This window comes from Nyctereutes procyonoides, unplaced genomic scaffold, assembly GCF_905146905.1.
Source record: "Nyctereutes procyonoides isolate TBG_1078 unplaced genomic scaffold, NYPRO_anot_genome, whole genome shotgun sequence".
Lineage (NCBI taxonomy): Eukaryota > Metazoa > Chordata > Mammalia > Carnivora > Canidae > Nyctereutes > Nyctereutes procyonoides.
The window spans coordinates 22,344,547-22,356,624 of record NW_026575040.1 but is presented as its reverse complement, the minus strand read 5'-3'; the positions used below and the strand labels follow the sequence as shown (position 1 = coordinate 22,356,624).

General features: G+C 37.5%; 1 protein-coding gene across 9 annotated transcripts in view; it reads right to left on the bottom strand.

Annotated features, from left to right (window-relative positions):
* Window positions 1-12,078, bottom strand: part of ATOSA (atos homolog A) — an 87,216-nt gene that overhangs the window by 26,186 nt on the left and 48,952 nt on the right. The window contains exon 1 of one of the 9 annotated variants that reach the window (XM_055320117.1): window positions 361-588. The exons of the other annotated variants lie outside the window; for them this stretch is intronic. Within the exon in view, the coding sequence (XP_055176092.1) occupies window positions 361-400 (40 nt within the window). The 5' untranslated portion in view covers window positions 401-588. Of the gene's footprint in view, window positions 1-360; window positions 589-12,078 lie in introns of those variants that run through there. 9 annotated transcript variants of the gene reach the window in all.

Here is a 12,078-nt window from a genome sequence, read left to right as displayed (position 1 = left end):
TCTGTGCTGTGGACATTCAGAGTTATGGAGTCCTTCTCTGCCTATGCTATACCACAGTATTAATTTCAAAAAGAGTAATGCTGTAATTATCCACCAGGCGATGCAGACACAAATTACAACATATAAAGTGTGTTGTTTTTTGATTACTGTACAGTTCAGAACAATTTAATCTGTAGCTGTTTTTACTTACTTGACGTAACTTTTAAATTTCTCATAAATGCTCCAAGTTTGCAAACAAAACACAGTTAAATTTCAAAAGTGTTAACCTGCTACACAGGTTGAACATGTGTGCAAATGCACAAACACAAAATTCAATTTGTTGTGCAATCCAAGTAAACAACATATAACTTAAGTACTTACTACACTTATTAGGTGACGGGGATACAGAGTTGTACTGCATATAGCTCCTGGTTGCAAAAGGTTTTTGATTCACAAATGAGTTAAAAGTCAATAGGAGGGCAGCCCAGGTGGCTCAACAGTGTAGGGCGGCCTTCACCCCAGGGCGTGAGCCTGGAGACTGGGGATGGCGTCCCACATCGGGCTTCCTGCATGGAGCCTGCTTCTCCCTCTGCCTGTGTCTCTGCCTCTCTCTCTCTCTCTCTCTCATGAATAAATAAATAAAATCTAAAAACAAAAAACAAAAACAAAAAATAAAAGCAAATAGGATACTACAGCATGTGATAAATTCCAATGTTGTTTGGATAACAGTGGTAAAATTTTGCAAAAGAGGTTGGCATTGAAATAAACAAAAAGCAGAATCAGACCTATAAATACAGAGAACAAATTGACTGTTCTCAGAAGGGGTTGGGGGATTGGCAAAATGGGTGAAGGGGAGTGGGGATACAGGCTTCCAGTTATGGAAGTAAGTCACAGGAATAAAAGTCTCAACATAGGGAATATGGTCAATAATACTGTAATAGTGTTATATGGTGACAGATGGTAGCTATACTTGTGGTGAGCATAGCATAAACTGAATTGCTATGTTGTACATATGAAACTAATATAACATTGTATGTCAACTATACTGAAAAAAAAAAAAGAGGTAGGCACTGAGCAGAAGCAGGAGTTAGAAAATGGAGCTTGAGTAGAAAATTTGTATAGAGAAGCAAGGAAAAGAAACTGGAGTCAGATGTGAATAGCCTTGAAGGGTATGATGAAGAATGCTTATTTCTAGCTTTAGGAAGGCTTTAAGGAAAAGAAACAGCCTTAAAAGCCAACTTTATTGAGCTGGTATTTCAAAACCATTCAGAAAAATGTCCCCAAAATGTCCATGTGCAACACATAAAACAACAGCCAACACTTAGTAATATTGTCAGGCATTGCTAGTTCTAAGTACTTTCTATACATTAACTAATTTAATCCACAGAACAGCTCCAAAGGTGAGAAATGTTAGCACCATTTTGCAGATAACTAACTGAAGCATAGAAAAGTAACTTTCTCAAGATCATCCAGCTAGTAAGTAGCAAAGTTGGAATTTGAATCTACAGAGTCTAGCTCCAGAATCTAGGTCCTTAACCACCCCATACTTGCTTTCTTTCATTGCAACTATAAATATTGCAATGATATACCTTAACATATGTTTGTAAAATAATATATATGCTATATTTTAGTAACACATTTTAGAACATTTATTGTATAGAATTACAGACAATCCTTAATCAACTTATGATTTTTTGACTTGACACTGGTGTGAAATTGATATGTATTCAGTAGAAACCTTACTCTGAATTTTGAACTTTTCCCAGGCTAGCAATGTGGTAGGATATTCTCTTGTGATGCTGGGCAGCTGCAGTGAGCTCCAGCTCCCAGTCAGCCATATGATGGAGGGGGTAAACAACCAATACACTTACAACCATTCTGTACCCGTACAACCATCCTATTTCTCACTTTTAGTACAGTATTCAGTAAATTTTACAACATACTCAACACTTTATTATAAAATAGGCTTCGTGTTAGATGATTTTCCCCAGATGCAGGCTAATGTCCTAAGCACATTCAAAGCAAGCTAGGCTAAGTTATTTTGTTTGCTAGCTAAGGAGTAATAAGTGCTTTGTTCACTTAAGATATTTTCAATTTACAATAGGTTTATCAGGACATAACCACTGGAAGTCAAGGAAGATCTGTAGTTTTCAGGAATAGGACTCTAATTTACAATAATGTGCAAACAAGAGAGTAGTCTTCGCTTTCAACTTTCCTCAAGAAATCAATTAGATGGGGGATCCCTGGGTGGCTCAGAGGTTTGGCACCTGCCTTTGACCCAGGGTGTGATCCTGGAGTCTCAGGATTGAGACCCACATCGGGCTCCCTGCATGGAGCCTGCTTCTCCCTCTGCCTGTGTCTGTCTGTCTGTCTGTCTGTCTCTCTCTCCCTCTCTCCCTGTCTTTCATGAATAAATAAGTAAAAATCTTTAAATAAAAAAAAAGAAACCAATTAAGATTAAAAATCAAGGGTCTCCTGTGGTGTCCTTCAGATGGAAGCAAAAGATGTAAAAGATTCTACTCAATCCCCTTCTCTGTTGGTTCTGTGGATTTTCGAGGCTATTTAAGACTTGTCATGGGCTACATGGCATGATTTTGGCTCCTGGGAGATTTCTCTGGGCTCATCCTGTTTCTTCCCCTAAACTTGTCAGGTAATCCTGGAAAGCTAAGAATTGTGGTAGAGCAGTGGCTCCTAATCTATGGAATGCTGAGGGACGCCAAGATGACAGCTAGCTACTCCATGTGAATAACAAGGATGGTGGACAACCTAAGTAGTAAGTCTCATCTTTATGTGCTACTACTTAAAAAAAAGATCTGTAGTTCATCTGACCTGCTAAGTTTTTTCTTAAGAAAGGGGAAAGGGTGTGGATCCCTGGGTGGCTCAGTGGTTTACCACCTGCCTTTGGCCCAGGGCGTGATCCTGGAGTCCCAGGATTGAGTCCCATGTCAGGCTCCCTGCATGGAGCCTGCTTCTCCCTCTGCCTGTGTCTCTGCCCCCCTCTCTCTCTTTCTCTCTCTGTGTGTGTGTGTGTGTGTCTCATGAATAAGTAAATAAAATCTTAAAAAAAAAGAATGAAAAGGGAAAGGGCACAAAAGTAGGGAGTATAAGAGTGTTATCCTTATGCCTGCAAAACTATATTTATCGCTACAGTCCCAGCAGAGAATGGCTTACACAGTAGGAATCATCAAGTTGATAAAAACTAAACTATTGTGAAAAGTACTTTTGAATAACACAGCATTTGCTAAAACTTGGCTGAGTTAGTCATCATCTCCTCAGATGGTAAGCTAAAAAAATTCCAGGGGTGCCTGGCTGGCACAATTGGTAGAGCATGTAACTCTTGATCTTGGGGGCATGAGTTCAAGCCCCACATTGGGGGTAGAGCTTACTTTAAAAAAACCATAAAAAGCAAAAAAAAAGCTCTCCAAAATCATGACTGGAGTCTATAATCCTTTGCATGACTGAGCTAGCCAGAGCATTAAATATTTAAATGAAAAATTTGAAAAAAAAGATTAGAGATGACAGTAGTTACCTATTAGTTATCTATACAAATATTACATAAGAATTACAAGGGGGCAGCCCGAGTGGCTCAGCGGTTTAGGGCCGCCTTCAGCCCAGGGCGTGATCCTGTAGACCTGAGATGGAGTCTCATGTCAGGCTACCTGCATGGAGCCTGCTTCTCCCTCTGCCTGTGTATCTGCCTCTCTCTCTCTCTCTCTCTCTCTCTCTCTCTGTGTGTGTGTGTCTCTCATGAATAAATAAGTAAATAAATCTTAAAAAAAATTACAAGGAATAGCAGGGATTATACAGTGGTATTATAAAAACTAAAATACTACCTAAATGCATGTGGACTATGTGATGACAGTCTTTAGGAATTTCTCAGGATAAATTTATGGGTGTCTGAATTTTAAGAAATGAGAATATTAAATCATGGTAGCCATTAGAAAAGTTGTATAGTTAAAATTTCTATAATGTCAACCTCTAAAACACCAGACAGCAGAGTTTACCATAAGGAATATGAATAGTAAATGGGAAATTTGTTATGCTAATTAAAATTCAATAGATATAACCTGGTATTTTGAGGACACAGATTATTCCAGATATAAATTATTATCTTAGGGCTTCTGAAAACAATTTGCTTTTACAAAAAGTATTTCATATCTAGACAAATATGGACTGCTGGGGCTTACTAGTAGTTAGTTTTAGAAGAAACAATTTTAGAAGAAATAATTTATTTGATGTAAAGCATAACATTGAAGAAAACAAAGCATTTATAAATTTTCAAGGTTATAAAGGATGTATCTTTGAAGACTGGTGATTGATGACTCAAAACATAGTTGTAGAGTCCTACCTCTAAGACTTCAATAAGGATTATGACTACATCCCAGTCTGTCTGGGAGCTATGCTGCTCTTGTAGTGGCCTGCACTTTTGGCTCTGGAGTTTAACCATGTTTTTTAAAGTTCCCCATCTGCTCAACAAAAGAGGTAAACAATTTGGCCACTGGGAAAACTATGATCAGAGTGATCCATAGATAAAATGGACTAACTCACATGAGAAGTAAATTCTTTATCATCACCGGCGGTATTCAAGGACAGACTCATAGACACATGCCAGGAGTGGGGGGGGGGGGGTTGGAGGGATTTAGATTATCAAGTGGTAGCTCAGTTAGATTTGCAAGAGTTCTTTCCATTCAGAGAGTCTATGAATCTGTTATTCAGAAGTTGCTCAAAAAAACAAAACAAAACAAAACAAACAAACAAAACCCAGGCGAGAGGCCAAAACCACTATCTCCTTTTCAAGAGACCCTAACTAGGAGCCCATCTGAACCAGTACTCATCATATAGTCATTTAGAACAAAAACCCAGTATGGCTCAAAGCTACTTCAAGACTCTGTCTAGATGTAATGGAAGAAGAATGTCTTACACATCACTGGGCTGTTGTATATGCTGTTCAGTTTACTTTGAAAGCCTGACAAGGTAGTAGAAAGATTCCATGTTTTTCATGGCATGGAATACAATAACAAGAGAAGTAGAACAACCTGGGAGGTGCTGTAAAAATAATGTCCCTGGGGCGCCTGGGTGGCTCAGTCGGTTAAGTGTCTGCCCTCGGCTCAGGTCATGATCTCAGAGTCCTGGGACTGAGCTCAGCATGGAGCTCCTTGCTCAGCGGGGAGCCTGCTTCTCCCTCTGCCCCTCATCCCGCTTGTCCTCACTCTCTTTCTCAAATAAATAAATTAAATAAATAATAAAACATAAAATTTTATTGGATTTAAACTTCCTTTTTAACCTCAAGACAGTTACCTAAGTTAGGCTCTTATATTTTTTAAAATATTTTATTTATTTATTTTATACCTGAATTACTACAATAGTATCCTAGCTATGGTTTAGGACTCTAAGTCCCTTCTTACTCACTTTGTACCCTAGTCCAATTAATCTTCCTGAAAAGCCATTCTATTACATGCTTCTCAGCTCAAAGCTTTCTGCGTTTATTTTACTGGCTACCCAACTGCCTGTTGATCCCAAAGTGAATTCTTTAAGTTTGACATTAGGGCCAGAACCACCATACCTGGCTGTGCCCCACCAGATTCTGAAGTGAATGCTGCCCCTTGGAGATATACAGTGAGGTGACCCTACTTCAGACTCCACCTATGGAGTCTTCATTGTCTCCACTTTTGCTTGTTCATCTCTTTTACTGCTCCTCACATAGTCTCTGTTCCAGCCAAATTGCTCCCTATACCATATTCTACTCATTTCCCTCCTTGTGCCACTGTTGCTTTTTTTTAACCTATAAAACATGGCTTCTTTCTCTCATTTCCAACAAGTCTGAGATTTCTGAAGAGTTTCCCGATTCCCAATTTTTGTCCACAAAAGAGTCCTTCCTAACTCACTTTCACACTGATCTTTCACAGATTTTATACTCTTCCCTAGAATTTACATCTAGGCTATGAATGGTTACTTCAGAGTGCTAGAGCACAGTCCCAAGCTCATGAATTTTACCTCCACATGGCTAAGTTTCACTGTGTTCTATGAACAGACTGTACTGTTAACTTCAGCCAACCTTTGCCCAGACATGGGGCACTTATCACAAATGTGGTCATGAAAAAGGAAAGGATAGTTTAGTGCAAATCAACTTTCAGGAATAACTCAGCATTATATTAGCCCAGCCATTTCTTTATAATAATATTTTTTTTTACTTTATTTTTTTTTATTTTTCAAATATCTGTCCCTATGGTATAATAATATTTTTAATATTTCATGGATGAACATCTCCTAATGGATTAAAATCTATATACACCAAAAAGGTTTTGGTATCTCATCTATATGTTCTAATCTCAAAGGTATGTGTTGTATGGCTCTGTTTTGAGTGAGAATTGTAAAGGTTCTTAGAAATCATGTAGCCTAATCTACCTTACTTCCAGATGAAGAAAATAAGACACAAAGATGCCATCTTTCTTGTTCAGAGCTGTATACTATTGGAAATTAGAATCCAGTTTTCTTCATTTCAAGTGCAACTTGATTTACAAACCATAAGAAGTCTTTAAGCAGAGAATAAAAAGCAAAGCTGACTTTAGTGACTAGAGCAAAGAATAGCGGCTGTCACGATAAACAAGCAATTTCCCATGTGCACTATTATTTTATTAATATTATTTACACATAAATATTTTCACTTACAGAATAATTTCTTCACATGCAAAAATATTGTTATTAAGCAACAATAAAACATAAAATGAATTTTTAAAAGTCCTCAGTACTCTATTAATAAAAAGGCAACTGATCTATAAAGAAACTTATAATGGACTTACTTTTAAAAGCAACTTTCTGGACCTGTGTGTGGCTTGATTTCAACCAAATATTTTTGCTATACATCTACATAATACAATAATCATCATAGTGCAAAATTATAATTAAAGCATTGCAATATTCTGAAGTGTCATCTGGAAAACTAAGTCATATATATATATATTTTTTATTATTTACTTATGATAGTCACAGAGAGAGAGAGAGAGAGAGAGAGAGAGAGGCAGAGACACAGGCAGAGTTCTCCCTCTGAAGCAGGCTCCATTCACCGGGAGCCCGATGTGGGATTCGATCCTGGGTCTCCAGGATTGCGCCCCGGGCCAAAGACAGGCGCCAAACCGCTGCGCCACCCAGGGATCCCCATATATATGTTTTTATAATAATCTATCTTTTCAAAAGTTGGCCATACGTTTTGTCACATAATCCAAGCATCAAATTAAACAAAGATGATTACCAACATCTTGAGTTGTGAAGTATTTTATCAAGTGCTTCTTCCTTTTAATTCTTATGATGAAGCATAGACTAATAGTTAAGAGCATGAACTCTGAGGTCAAGCAACCAGTTCTACTACTTGCTAGTTGTTTGGCTTTCTACAAGTTATATAGCCCCTCTTTGCCTCAGTTTTTCTATTAAATGGGGATGATGATAGTATCAACCTTCAGAAAGTAGTTACAAGAAATAACTAATTTGTTATAATATTTAGAATATTATATAACACATAGTGATCACTATGGAAGTGTTTGCTAAATTTAAGATAAATACAAATACAATGACACAGGTCTTCCTTTCATTTTAAAGATGTGAAAACTAATTTTGTAAAATCATTTGCCCAAAGTCACACGTATATTATCACAAAGTAGAGAATTATCTCTAAAAATCTGCTTACTGCTACCAATAGTTCTTAATTCTCAGTTACAGAAGTTCATGTTTATTTTTCATTTCACACAAAAATGACTGAAGAGTCTAACCTACCAACTCAGAGAGACATATCTTGAACGATTCCTGGTACTAAATGAATTTGGACTACTCCTTTCCTGACTTGTGTCTTCCCTGTTTAAAGTTTTTTCAATTTATATATTATGGAAAGGTCTAGATTATGCACTTCTAGAAAGAGCAAGAAGATATCCCACCTAGAAACATTATTCTTATACTGTTTAGCAAAATTGTACAATTACATCTGCTTATTAATAAAGTGTCTCAATGTACTATTGTCTGCATTTAAAAACAGACAAAGGCATCCTGAAAAGACCATTCTGGGAAGAATGCAGAGTAGTAGCCATGTAAAATGGTTAAGTCAAGTTAGAATTCACAGGAAGGCAATGGGACGCCTAGACGGCTCAGCGGTTGAGCGTCTGCCTTTGGCTCAGGGCATGATCCCAGAGTCCTCCCCTCGAGGAGCCTGCTTCTCCCTCTGCCTTTAAAAAAAAAAAGATTTTATTTATTTATTCATGAGAGACAGACACACAGAGAGAGGCAGAGACACAGGCAGAGGGAGAAGCAGGCTCCATGCTGGGAGCCCGACATGGGACTCGATCCAGGGGCTCCAGGATCAGGCCCTGGGCTGAAGGCAGCACTAAACTGCTGAGCCACCTGGGCTGCCCAAATAAAATCTTTAAAAGAAAAAAAAAAAAGAATGGTATGTATCTCTTCCCATGAAATGAATCCTATTTTTTTGCCACTGATACATAAGGGGCTTCCACCCAGGTGTATTTCTTCTATATTATATGATACGAATTGCTACATGCGATGGTCACCCAAACTAAACCTGACACTTTCACAGTTGCAAAAGAAAAACTCTGAATGAGTTAGAAAGCACCAAAGAGGGAAGAGAAGCAGGAATTAAAAGGCTTAACAAAAAAATACAGTTACAAGCAGCATATTCTCTAATGGAGAAGTTGAAAATCTACCAACTTCTTTCTAGTTCCTGATTTCAGTTCAATTTCAACTTAGGTGGGAAGCAAATGCAGAAAAAAATCCTCTTATAAGCTTCATGCATTCCCACTGCAATTCTCACACTACTACGATGGCTGTATATCTCTAGACCATAAGCTCTACACCTGTAGGAGCCAAATATAATATAGTCATTATTCTATTACCAGTGCCTAGGACAGTGCCTGCCATATAGGAGATGCTCAATAAATCTATAAGCAAAATAAAAAAGTGTTTAAGTGTAGCTATTAGCATTTGTAGATCAACAAGATCTATGTTGAAGTATGACAAGCTCTGAAGAATTCAGATATTATAGGAAAGGTAAACTCAAATGATGAGCCCTACAACAAATGGCAGGTTGAAGGTGGTTAGGAATATCAAGCAATGTATGAGAAGTTCTTTCAGTTCTATTTTAACTTCAATTTACGTTTTTTGAAAATCTAACTTATTCACACTAAAATTATAATAAAGAGTTGTTAATTGCCTCTCCCACCACTAAAATTATTATACTCATGTATGTTCCTGGACCTTAGTAGTCACTTTTCAAGATAATTTATTTAGTTAATTACAACTTGATACCCACTTCTACCATCTGATAGTGTCCTCTCTAAAATACTGAGAGCAGGTAACTTTGAGGGGCAGGTCTCACAGACTTCACACGAAATCTCACAGAAACCAAAGGAAAGGCCGTGGTTCTCTAATCATAAATCCTCTACACTTAATAATTAGCACAACCAGTATAACCAATGGAAATGAACAAAAGGTAGGCTTAGGGATTTGACATGTGAAAATTAGGGTATTTCAATTATTTTCCATGCTTTAAAATGTTTTTCAAATTTTTCTAATGCTACTGCTCATGTCTGTAGACATTTGACTTACAGGAACTAGTATTTTGCAAATTTTATATACATACAAAAACTTAAGATAATTGTGAACAAATCCAACATAAGATATTCACTTAATCATTCTTAGGTATTTTAAGTTTAATAGTAATTTTTTTTAAGATTTTAATTTATTTATTTAAGAGAGAGAGGGAGAGCACAAGCAGGGGCGGCAGCAGCAGAGTGAGCAGCAGAGGGAGAGGGAGAAGCAGACTCCTAGCTCAGCAGGGAGCCCAATGCAGGGCTCCATCCTGGGCCTCTGGGGATCATGATCTGAACTGAAGGTAGACACTTAACTGGCTGAGCCAGCCAGGTAGCACTTTGAACTTTTTGAAACAGAATCTAAATAGCGTTTTTTAAAAAAGTATTTATTTATTTGATACAGAGACAAAGAGAGCACAATTGGGGACAGAGGGAGAGGAAGAAGCAGGTTGCCTGCTGAGGAGCAGGGAGCCTGATGTGGGACTTGATCCCAGGAGGCTGGCTTGATCATGACCTGAGCCTATGCTTAACCAACTAAGCTACTCAGGCACCCCAGGATCTAAATAATGTTAAAAGCTGAATATTTCTAGTTTCTAGACTAAAAATTACCTTTAAAAATTCTGAAATGTGAGGTATGACAGGCCTTGTGTACTCAGAACTCAGGCCACACTTAGTTTCAATGTTCTCTAAGTTAATTACAGCCAAGTAATAAAATAAGTAGTAACCTTTTTTCCATCTTTGCAAATATTGCATAATATAAAACAGCAATAACTTACCAAATTGAATTTACCATAAAGTCATTTACTATAGCAATTAAAAATGTTTTATAGTTTTTAAAAAACACTATGATACATTATAGCAAAACCTTAAAAAGGCATACATTTTATATTATTTAAACTCAGATTATATTAAATAGATTAAAAGCCTGTATGACCAAAAAATATGGCCTTTATTAGCATTTACATATCTTCCATTAAAATAAAAATTTTTTAAGATTTTATTTATTTATTCATGAGAGACAGAGAGAGAGAGAGAGAGGCGCAGAGACACAGGCAGGAAAAGCAGGCTCCATGCAGGGAGCCCGACATGGGACTCGATCCCAGGACTCCAGGATCACACCCTGGGCTGAAGGCGGCGCTAAACTGCTGAGCCACCCAGGCTGCCCTCCATTAAAATAATTTTAACTAAAAATGCTACAAAGGCAGAAAATAAAATAAACAACTTTTTATAGTAATAAAACAATTAGCAAATTCATAAAAAGCTCAATCTAATTTGTGCAACTTTGTGTTGGCTTTTCCCCTCCAATTGTTAATAAAGATATTTTCTAGGCCACAAAAGAGTAGAGTTCATCAGAGGCTAAGGAAGGTAAAACTTGTATACCATACAACTCTGAAAGGCAATTCTCTTCCCTGAGGACTATAATGGGCAGTCATAACAGATATTTCCTTTCCTTCTTCAATTGCAATTTCCAATTACACAAAGCCTCTAGCTTATAAGTGCCATCCATATTCCCCTCCTGGCTCCTTACTAACTTCACTGTAGTCATTTGTGAGGAGATAAGGGTATTTTTAAGAAACAAACAGAATAAGATAATTAAGATTTGGAATCAAAATACAGAGGAAAAAATAAGAGGAAAGGAATAAAAAGAAACAAAATATATGAAGCGGAAATAACAAGAAAAATAAGAAGGGAGAAAATCTAAAAGAAGAATAAGGAAAACAGTAAGAATAGAGCTGGAGGAAATTGAACAAATAAAGGGGGAGAAAACGTCTAAGGAAAGCCAATACTCTGTTTCTTAATTGTTTCTCAGACTTTTCCCAAACTCCCATCTTTCAAATACTCCAAAGTGGATAAATTGTGGTATATGCATAACAGGACACAATATAACAGTGGACATAAAGTCAAGAACAAGTGATAGCTACCAAGTTATAGAAGACTATAACTAGGATGAGTCTATTTACATGAAAGTTTAAAATACAAGTAAAAGGGATCCCTGGGTGGCGCAGTGGTTTGGCGCCTGCCTTTGGCCCAGGGTGCGATCCTGGAGACCCGGGATCGAATCCCACGTCGGGCTCCTGGTGCATGGAGCCTGCTTCTCCCTCTGCCTGTGTCTCTGCCTCTCTCTCTCTCTCTGTGACTATCATAAATAAATAAAAAATTTAAAAAAATACAAGTAAAATTAAACAAGATACCTGGCGATTACATACAAATGTGATAAAAGTATAAAGAAGTACAAAGGAATAATTAACACAAAATTCAAAACAGTGGATATTTCAAGTATGGATGGTGGAGCTATAGATGAAGCAAGACACACAGGAATCATCACATAAGAGACTGATGAGCTTGTATAGTCACTATGTGAGAAATTGTAATATACATATTCTTTATGTACTCTTTGTACTTAGAAGCAAGCTCTTCGCAGGGAGCCCGATGTAGAACTCAATCCCGGATCCCGGGATCATGCCCTGAGCCAAAGGCAGATAGATGCCCAACCACTGAGCCACCCAGGTGT